A 10,820-nucleotide genomic window follows, 5' to 3' on the forward strand; every position below is an offset into this window, starting at 1 on the left:
CCAAATGGTTTCTGATTAATAAAATGTAATCAAACAAACTGTTATTTTACTTTAGTTTTTAGTGGTACGTTTTCAATAACTTCCATAGATTTTTACAAAGTTAAAGACTCCCTTCAGTCAAAATCAGGTTTTTTTTTTTATCTTCCAACATGTCCATTTGGTGTTTTTCATGAGCTAGAAGACACATCAAGAGTGAAATGCAGTCTCAGAAACACAGATTCAGACTTGCAGGGTTTCATATATAACAAACCCAAGGAACCGTCTACTGTCAGCTTGCAGGAAAGACGGCTTTCCGTCTCATTTTTCTTCTTCAGAATCGATCTCTGGCTTGTGTTTGAGCAGAGTCATGGATAGACTGGTGTGCTTGAGTTACTGCGACAGAGGCAGGTACTTCATAGATCTGGACACTGTGGAGGAAGTAAAACACTTTAAGGCAGGAAATTACTTTTTTTGTGGGAAAAAAAAATGTAGCTTTGACACACGAAGACGAGTTTTTACAAGAGATGGACATTAATTTGAAAATATTTTTAAAAAAAATTCAAAGAAAGATGAGTTTTGGGTCTTTAAACCTTCACTCGGTTTGTCTGATGTTATTGTTTGTTTATTAACTGTCCCTCGGCTTTCTCTCATTTTGCAAAAATGGCTTCCAGACAAAGCAAGCTGAGTCTCTCTCAGTAAAACTTGATATTCAGCTGTCGGTTGAACAGTCAGAAAACATTACGACCTCCACAGCAGAGGACTTTTTGTCATTTCACTGTTTTGCCATACATATTTATAGATATATTTTTTAATCTAAACTTAAATCGATTTCTGAAAAGCTTCTCTATATTCTGACTTTGTCTTGTTTTGGCAGTGCCGCTCTTGTCTCCTGAAAACCTTCGTGTGTCAGAGGAGTGGTACAACCGCTTCAGGGTCACCTGGGATCCACCTCAGTCTCCTGTGCAGGGCTACAGGATCGTCTACCAGCCCGTCTATGGTACACAACCACACACACACGTACACACTACAGCTGATCTGTGTATTATAAGTGATAAGCCAGAATTGCCAAAAACTGCAGTTCCTGTCCACTTGAAGCTGGCTCTACAAGACCACACATCCATTATCTATACACCGCTTAATCCTCACTAGGGTCATGGGGGGCTGGAGTCTATTCCAGCTGACTCAGGGTGAAGGCAGGTTCACCTGGACAGGTAACCAGTCTATCACAGGGCTACACTTAGAGACAGACAACCAAGCACACTCACATTCACACCTACGGACAATTTACAATCACCAATTAACCTCAATATGTTTTTGGACCTTGTGGGAGGAAGCCGGAGAACCCGGAGAGAACCCACGATGCACAGGGAGAACATGGAGACTCCACGCAGAAAGATTCCGGTGCCCCCACCGGGACGCGAACCGGCGACTTTCTTGCTGCGAGGCAACAGTGCTACCAACTGCGCCACCTTGCAGCCCCTCCACAAGACCCCCATGCTAACATACTGAACTTTACAGTAATGCTAATTTGCCCTTTCATGACAGCTCTACTCGTTTGATTTTTTATTTTTTTTTATAACTCACCTTTTTAAATTGTATTGAGGCTTAAAATTATGCATAGCTGATGTCATAATTAACAGAATCTGTTAGTAAGTTAATAAACCCATGAAAACCATCTTTCTCTGTCTGAAAGCACGGACCCAGCATTTAAAAATGTAAAAACATCCACGTTTTAACTGGATCAGAACACAAACCGCAGCAGTGTGAGAACTGAAAGCTTACATGTTTATAGGTGGATAATAAGAGCCATGTGCTCTGGTCCAGAGAAGGACAGTTTTGTGGTTCAGGTGCAGCAACCTGTAAATAAGGTTACAACATGAAGCCACTGTGGTTCCTGCGGTTCCTCAAATGTCCACTTGAGGTTGACTTCAAAAGCAGCTGAACCCCCAAAGACCTCCATGTTAAAATACTAAACTTTACACAGACATAAACATGTTTATAGCCTTGTACAAAAAACGGTTTTGGTCTTTTTAACTACTTTCTCAGTTCATGACAGCTCTAATGGGGAGAATTTGTATATAACTCACATGTTCAAATTGTATTAAGGTTTGAAAATATGCAGAGTTAATGGCAAAATTCATCAGGAGGTGTTTGTATGACCTAAACTCAAGCTTCACTGCAATCTGATTTTTTTGGATTTTGGGAGTTGTGAGCAGTCAGGAGCTGTCAAGATCACGGGGAGTTTGTCCAAATTTGTCCACAGTCTATGGTATAATCAAGCAGTAATCTGAAAATATAAGCCTTTGGGGATGACCTTTAAAATTTAAAAGCCCTGCGTTGATCTTTTCCTCAGTCATTATCTTGTTTTTATGGTTTTTATTAGCTTGGAAACACAAGAACATAACATAAATCATACCTTCATGATTCAAATTCACACACACATGGATGATACCCATCATCTGATAACTGCTGGTTGTCAAGAGCAGGAGGATTTTCCTTTTCTTTTATACGTGCTTTGCCCTGAGACCTCGTTCAAACACACTAATCCGCTTGTCATGCGAGGACCCACCAGCGACAAACCTGTGACAGACACATAATAGCTGAAAAAAACAACTCTCGGGGTGCTTTGGCTTTCCTGATAGTGACTTCTTAGGTTTTAAACAGGAAGCTCGAGGCTCTAAGGAAAATGTCAGCAATCCAGCCCTGAAATAAGACATTAACCTTCCTCATTTATTCTTTGTCTTGAATCATCATCAAAAGCCCATTTTCACCGTTCTGCTGCTTCTCCAGTGCTAATTGATTCATCTTTCCAAGACAAGGCTCCAGCCTTTATAGTTTCCATGTCTGTTTTTAGTCATCTAAACACAATTACTGTGTCTCTGAGGAACCAGCTTCAAGCAGACAGGCTGCATTAATCTGATTTTAGGAATTAAGTTGAAGAGAAATAAATTTCACCAGGCTGCTGTTTTTACCGTGAGAATCTTAGTACGTGGAGGGAGGAAAAGTGCCTGCGTTTGCAAATGCCTGCACACACACACGTATACGCTTCCTGCACAGAAATACAGCTGCAATATACTTAATGTAAGCATAAACCCACTCAGTGTAGGTTAAACGTACACACAGACGAACACACAGCCTGTTAAACAGTATTCCAGGGTGTGTTGTGTTGTAAAGATAATTGCTGCTCTTACTTTATTCATCAGACTTTTTGTTTTATTTTTCTGCTTCAGTGTTAAATTTTTAATTTTGCCCTTTAATATTTCTGTGCAGGGTTGTTATTATTTTTGCAAAGCAGTTTGTAGCAGGAAGAGCTGCATTAATGAAGATTGTTATTATATCTGTATTTTATTTTAGTAGCCTTCATAAAGGGTGTGTGTGTGTGTGTGTGTGTAGTAGTAGTCGTAGTAGTTCTGGAAATCTTTGCAGCAAGATCCTGTTTGTGGCAGAGAGGGAAGCCTTGTCATTGCTCAGTGAGGCTTTGTGTGTGTGTTGTGTGTGTGAAGTGTGTGCATGCGTAGATTTTTCTGCAGGTTTGTGTGTGTATGAGTCGACTGGAAATGCCAATAACGCACCTGACAGGTTGCTTGACATGCAAAAAGTTTGCTCCAGAAACTTGGAGGGAATTTTCCTGTTGACGCTGTGGCCACTTGCTAACAAACAAACAAACAAACAAACAAACTTGTGTATTCAAACAGAACACACCAGTCATTAATAGACACTCTGTCGGTCTTTCCTTTTTCAAACACGGTAGATCTTGAGTCTCTGTCATTTGCATTTTCTAGGTAACATCTGGCTATACAGGAAGGGGTAGGCCGGGCTCATGTCAAGTTTCGAAATCGAGAATTTCATTAATTACACTCAATTTCAAGATCAGAAACGATCAATGTGAAGTCTGAGGATGTTGCCACGTGCTTAATTTTGTTCCGTTTCAGCTGCATTCCCTTTATGCCGTTCACCCTTTTAACCTGCAGCTGGTTAAATGTTATTCAGGTCCTCGATTTAAACCATCTCTCATTACTGTTTCCTCATCTGGACTCCCAGATGCTCTCAAGTAAGAGTCATATTCAAACTTCCCACTTAGGAGCAACGTGTGTTTTGTTGGTTGTCAGCAGTTACAAAAATACAAAAATAACCCTAACTTTGGGCTGTTTAGCTAGAGGCCTAGTTGTTCCCGTCGTTGCCTACAAAGACAAAGTGGGCTCGCCCCATTCTATGTTGTGAAACTTCCTTAGACCGACATTCTTTCTAATGGCCAGCAGGGGGCAACTCTATGAGAAAACTACTCCATTTCTTACTTGATTTGCTACTTCAGTAAACATTTTCCCTTTGAGTTTGTAGTTTCAATCATTAGTTTCACATCTCCTTCAATACAACACCATATTAATTATGTAAAGCATGGCCCCATTTAGTGGAAAATAGACAATAAAGCAGATTATGATCCCTAAGTCGGTCTGCAAGGTGGCTTGGTGGTGAGCACCGTCGCCTCGCAGCTAGAAGATCGCCGGTTCGAGGATCTTTCTGCGTGGAGTTTGCATGTTCTCCCCGTGCAGCGTGGGTTCTCTCCGGGTTCTCCGGCTTCCTCCCACACCTTCCAGAAACATGCTGAGGTTAATTGGTAATTCTGGATTGTCCGTATGTGTGAATGTGAGTGTGCTTGGTTGTCTGTCTCTAAGTGTAGCCCTGTGATAGACTGGTTACTCTCTGGCAACTCTGGTGATGATGAATTGGTGCATAGATAATGGATGGATGGATGATCCTTAAGTCTGATCCATTCCTCACTTGTTACGTGCAGTTTTAAAAGAGTGAGACAGTGGCTGCCAAGAGCCATCCCAGTGTTTTCAAACTGGAATCCACAAGCCAGTGGATGATGGTACAGCTGCTATATTCAAATTTATTATTTACAGTCTGATCCAGTCAGTCAGATCCTGCTGGTTAAAATGGTTTACACAATGGTTTTGTGTTTATTTTTGTTTGTGCCATAGGTGTTCTTTAATCCAGTAAGTTTTGTCATTATCTGTGCTTCATTCCTGCACTTGTGTGAATGTGTTTCTTTCCCCAGTACAAGGTCCAGTTCTGGAGAAAACAGTCGGCGAAGATGTGAACTCTGTGCTCCTTCTCAGTCTGCTGAGTGGAACAGAGTACGGCGTCCAGGTGACGGCTTCCTACCCCGCAGGACAAAGTGAACCACTGCTGGGGAATGCTAAGACACGTAAGCATCCTTATTATACCTGCAAAGAACACTCACTTTGTTGTAAGAGCAGTTATTACATGGTGGATGCGATATTGGATTGCAGAGGAAATCGTATTATCCCTCATAGAAATGAAACTGTCTCCCTCACAGTTGGAGAAAAATATTGTCTATTGGCTGACTTGAAATAGAAAACGCTGCTTCGGTGTTGGTTTGCCGAGTCGAAAAGGTCAATAATAGGAGCAAGACTTACGAGCACAAGTAAACAGAAATTAAAACGCTGAGAATGAACTGATCTATTTCGGAAAATCGTACCAAATTTCAAACAGAGTCATTCCCAATTGGAACGTCATTACCTGAAGTTTTCAGTCTAAATTTGCCACAAAGGACGACGTCGGTATCAGAAGGCGGAGACAGAGGCGGCAGGAAAAGCAAAGTAGTTTAAGGAAAGTGGGAAAGGTGCAACATGCATATTAAATGGCTGCTGGTACCATGCGCTCTAATTTCCGTTGAGACTTTAGCAAATAGACAGAGACAGAAGAATATTAATATTTCCCAGTCAGCCAGCGAGAACAATCCCTTTCGCATATAGATTTGGTATCAATAGGTGCAGTAAGACCTTTAATACCTCTCTCATCTTCAACAAATATAGAGAGTGAGAGACAGAGAGAAGAAGAGGAAATGTATATTCTGTATATCTACATTTAATGAGATGCATGCTGATGTTTTTTTTCTTTTCTTTAAATCTGCTTCGGCAGGCTCTCCGTGTCGTTTCGTGTCGTCTTTTTTAGCTTTCTGACTTTATAATTGTGTCTTGGTGTGTGTGTGGTTTTCAGAAAACTGCTGCATCATCCCTTACTTTAGGACCTATTGTTGTCTTTTGGGCTTACTGTCTGATTAGCCAGAAGGGACTCGCCAAATAGTGGGATAAAAACAAATATTCTTTAATTTTAATAGCTCATGAATTTCACATTAACGTACCCTGCAAAGAGACATTTTCACCTTTTTTATTTTTTTTCTTCTGTGCAGCGTTTTCACAGAACTTTGAAAATGCTGAGAAGCAAAATGTTGATCAGTTAGTCAAATTGTTTTACACATAATCTGCAGTATAAGGCTTTTGATACACAGATTCTTTTTGTTCTTTTTTTTTTGTATTAATCTGTGCCTTGGTGAAGTGCCATCCTTCATCTGTTCTTTAATCATACCCCTGTAGGATGAGTTACAGCTCCCTCTTGCCACCACGTCTCTATAAAGCTCTCATAGTGAAGGATGGCTTCATAAGGAGAGAAAGATAAAACACGAAGCATTGACATGTAGATTTAACAACCTTCCATCTTTAAACTTAACACTCTGGCGCCCGCGTGGCACCGGATTTAGCGAGAACCGAGAACTCGTGACTTTTATGAACTTTATCTATAAGTTACTTTCGTTTTTTTTTTTCTTCTTCCACATCTGTATATATTGTGTCAGTGCTGCTCTGCTATTGTTTTCTCTGTATTGCTGGCTGGGGATTAAGAAAATGGCTCATCTCTAAATATTCAACATATTCACTATCAGATGCAATCAATTCCCAGTGCGGTGATGTATTTTCAGATGTATCAGATTTTCCCATGTTACACGGGGCCTTAGTTAAATCCATTGTCCATATTTTCACTCTAAAGATTTATTACGTGGGATGCATTCAGTCATTTGTCATTCTAATGAGGTGGATATAGTAACATATTTCCCAGGGTACACGGCATTCATTGCAGCCTTATCATGGGAACTAACTGGCATGTTTGCACCGATAAATTACTCTAACATGTTGCATAAAAATCTAATTATTCATACCTAGAGGACCACAGAATGAAATTAAACTGTTTCCTCCAAATCAAGTTTTATGTGGTTGGTGTTGTCGGTGCAGGAGCTCAGGTTTACTCTGAGTTTTCATTGGACTGCACCACAAGTTGAATTTCTACAATGCTGACAAATTAAAATAACATGCTTTTGTTTTGTTTTTTTTAAGACATGATGAGAAACCGGTAGAATCAAGAAAAGGGCGCCCATATTTTTGCATACAACTGTAGCCAAATTCAGACATTCATGTACGAAGCACTTTTCTGTGCAAGCGTGCAAATTGATTTTATGTGGAGTCAAAGTCAGCGTAACACCGTGTTTGTTTCTATGTACGGACTCACATGTGCATCAGCAACAGATGACGTGTTCGTATGTACGTCTGCTGCTGCTGTTGCATGTCTGAGAGCTTGTGTGCATATTATCGACAGGAATAATAGGTTGTCCTATGCATTATTCACTGGTGTTTAAAATAAGCCACCTGCCATATGGTCCAAGCATAAAATCCCCATTTACTGGCACAAGAGCCAAGTCTATTTTATATCATCAGCAAATTCTGTTAACAAGGGAGGAAAGAACAAGCAAGCAAGAGAGAGAGAGAACGGGTGGAAAACACAAGACAGAGCGGCTCCTGGGAGGTTCGCTTGACTATAGTCCACTGAAATCTCTCTAGCAAACAAGTTCCAGCTATTTAAATTGCTTGTGGTGTTTTGCATTTTGCTGCATCATGCTTGACTGTTTCTCCACAAGACACATCAAGCCTGACTAATTTGGTGACTTTATGATTTGTTGCTGCAACCCGTAGCTTTAACCTCACAGATGCTCGCTGCTGTCTCGAAACTTTTAAACCTCATTTCCAAGAAAAGTCCTCGCTTATTTGCCACAAGTTGGTCAGTCAGCTAGTGCTTCAGAGACACATTATAAAGTATGGTTGCTATGTATACTGATGGCTGATCACATTTCTCACAGAGTTCATGATCAGCGGCTGCTACAAATTTAGCCAGAGCATCTGTATGTGGATTTTCAGATGTCTCAGAATCTTAGTGTGACCACCAGTGGATGAGGGAGCTGGGGACAACTGGCATCAATATGAAAGAAAAAAAACAAGTTTATACAAATAATAGTAACTGTAGTTTGCAAAGTGCTCTGACAGAAAATCTACATACCCAGTAGGCAACAACAGTCGAAGTGTCCTTGGGCAAGACACTGAACCCGAAGTTGCTCCCAATGGCAGGCAGCACCTTGCATGGCAGCTCTGTCACCATTAGTGTATGAATGTGTGTGAATGGGTGAATGAGAAACACTGTAAAGCGCTTTGAGTGCCGCAAAGGTAGAAAAGTGCTCTATAAGTGCAGACCATTTACCATCTTTGTCTTATATTAAAATTAGTTTGATGATCTGAAACATTTAAGTGCGACAAATATGCAAAAATGGAACATATCTGTTGGGAGGCAAATACTTTGTCACTGTATAAGCCTCCAGTCAGACAAATTATTGTGTCACATTTAGGCAGACGACACACCGATGTACTTCCCCCTGAGACCTGGTGACCCAAGAAGCCCAACTGTTGCTTTAGATTGTCTCCTGGATGTCAGCTGTCGGATTGCACAACACTTTCTTCAACTTAACAACTTCAAATCCGAATTGTGTTGTTCAGTCCCTAAAACTGCACCTGTCTCGTTGAGAGGACTCCTGTCAAACGATGTGACGCCTGTTTGTGATTAAAGAATGTCACAAAAAAAATGTAACAGTCAGAAACCAGCGTACCGATCGGCGTGTCGGTGAACGCTGACAAACTGATGGGTTTTCATGTGTCCTCCGATAGATCCTCTAATTAAATGTAATTCCCTGAGAGATGCAGCAAAAGTAATCTGTCACAAACAGACTCGTGTTGTGGTTGAGTGCACAGTAAACATCGGCAACTGATTTTGAAAAAATAGACATTAAATCAGTCCTTCTGTCGTTTGTGTAACTCTTCGTCTCTCTTCCAGTGTTCCTCGGTGTCTCTGGCTTGTCAACCTACCAGCTGCGTCCCAACAGCATGTGTGTTCAATGGCAGCCTCTTCTTCATGCCGCTTCGTACAGAGTCTCCATACAGTCTACACTCAGTAAGTACCGCAGTCAGAGTTCATGTTAGAGTTTGCATGTGTGCTTATTTGTGCGAACGTGCTTGTGAAAGTTACAAGATGGTGAAACACTTCNACATTTCTCACAGAGTTCATGATCAGCGGCTGCTACAAATTTAGCCAGAGCATCTGTATGTGGATTTTCAGATGTCTCAGAATCTTAGTGTGACCGGTGGATGAGGGAGCTGGGGACAAGTTTATACTAATAATAGTAACTTTATTTATATAACATTCAAAAACAGGAGTTTGCAAAGTGCTTTGACAGAAAATCTACATACGCAGAAAGCAACATAGCAACAGTTATGATAAAGTGAAAACCGTAATTATGATTATAATAATATATAACATAACACAACATAACATAATTATGTTGTAGAAATATAAATATAAATATATGTTATATTGAAAAAAAAAAAAAAGTGAGCTTTTACAAGATTGAATTTCCCTTCTGGGATAAATAAAGTATTTTTCATTTCATTTCATTTCATTTCATGATGAAGTTAAATGACTACAGAAGCAACAATACAATACATATAGAACAACAGCCATTCAGCCAAAGTGTTGTCCATTAAGGAAATAACATTGGGATGATGAATTTATAGAACAAGTCTAAAAAAAAAAAAAAGATCTTCCAGTGTTATTTATAATGTAAGCTTACCAAAGTAACGTAATTGTTAAGCTCAAGAGCCTACAACGTTTTATAAAATGCAGATTTCCCTGGTTAAATGTATTGTCAAGGTAAAAACCCTACAATTCTACATACTTTGACAAATTACGTTGCTGATTTAGCTCATTAGTTAAGTTTAGGACCCCATGAATTATACACAAAACACACAGGCAGCAGTGGAGAGGTACAGCTGATTTTCCACAGGAAGAAACCTCCAGTAGAACCAGACCCAGGGAAGGCAGATATCTGCCTGGACTGGCTAGAGTGAGGCTGAAGGGGATAGCAGACAACAAGCAAGAGATCATAAACACTGGACAGGTTGGTGGGAAACAAAACTGCAGACAGTGGTGTGAAACAGTATTTTCCTGCTGTCGTCTCTTTCTGCATATTTCTCACACGTAGATATTCCAAATCATCAAACTCAAATGTATATTGATCTAACATTAGACAGAGATAACCCACAAAACACAAAATGCAGTTTTTAAATGTCTTTTGAAGATTTTTAAAACTTGTATCACCCCTGTGTAAAGGTAATTGCCCCGCTAAACCTGTCGCTACCTCTGGCAGCTGAACTTTTGTGACTAGCTGCTACTCTTTCCACACAGGGCAAGGTGGGGCTGGACAGCGTTTTTCCTTCAGTTAATGAAATCATCTTTTAAAAACTGCATTTTGTGTTTTCGTCGGTTCTTCAGTTTAGTCGGGCGGCTGTGGCTCAGGTGGTGGAGCGGGTTGTCCTCTGACCGTAAGGTTGGTGGTTCGATCCCCGCCCCCTCCACAGTCGAAGTGTCCTTGGGCAAGACACTGAACCCGAAGTTGCTCCCAATGGCAGGCAGCACCTTGCATGGCAGCTCTGTCACCATTGGTGTATGAATGTATGTGAATGGGTGAATGAGAAACACTGTAAAGCGCTTTGAGTGCCGCAAAGGTAGAAGAGTGCTCTATAAGTGCAGACCATTTACCATCTTTGTCTTATATTAAAATTAGTTTGATGATCTGAAACATTTAAGTGCGACAAATATGCAAAAAT

The 10,820-nt window shown here is 40.5% G+C and overlaps 1 protein-coding gene across 1 annotated transcript in view; it reads left to right on the plus strand.

Annotated features, from left to right (window-relative positions):
• col14a1a (collagen, type XIV, alpha 1a) overlaps positions 1-10,820 on the plus strand; it is a gene marked incomplete at its 3' end in the record, with an annotated part of 185,450 nt that overhangs the window by 75,792 nt on the left and 98,838 nt on the right. The window contains exons 21-23 of the mRNA XM_008292091.1: positions 854-976; positions 5,039-5,188; positions 8,992-9,108. Of these exons, the coding sequence (XP_008290313.1) occupies positions 854-976; positions 5,039-5,188; positions 8,992-9,108 (390 nt within the window). The remainder of the gene's footprint in view (positions 1-853; positions 977-5,038; positions 5,189-8,991; positions 9,109-10,820) is intronic.

The sequence above is a fragment of the Stegastes partitus genome, unplaced genomic scaffold, assembly GCF_000690725.1.
Source record: "Stegastes partitus isolate 25-593 unplaced genomic scaffold, Stegastes_partitus-1.0.2 Scaffold784, whole genome shotgun sequence".
NCBI classification, from domain to species: domain Eukaryota; kingdom Metazoa; phylum Chordata; class Actinopteri; family Pomacentridae; genus Stegastes; species Stegastes partitus.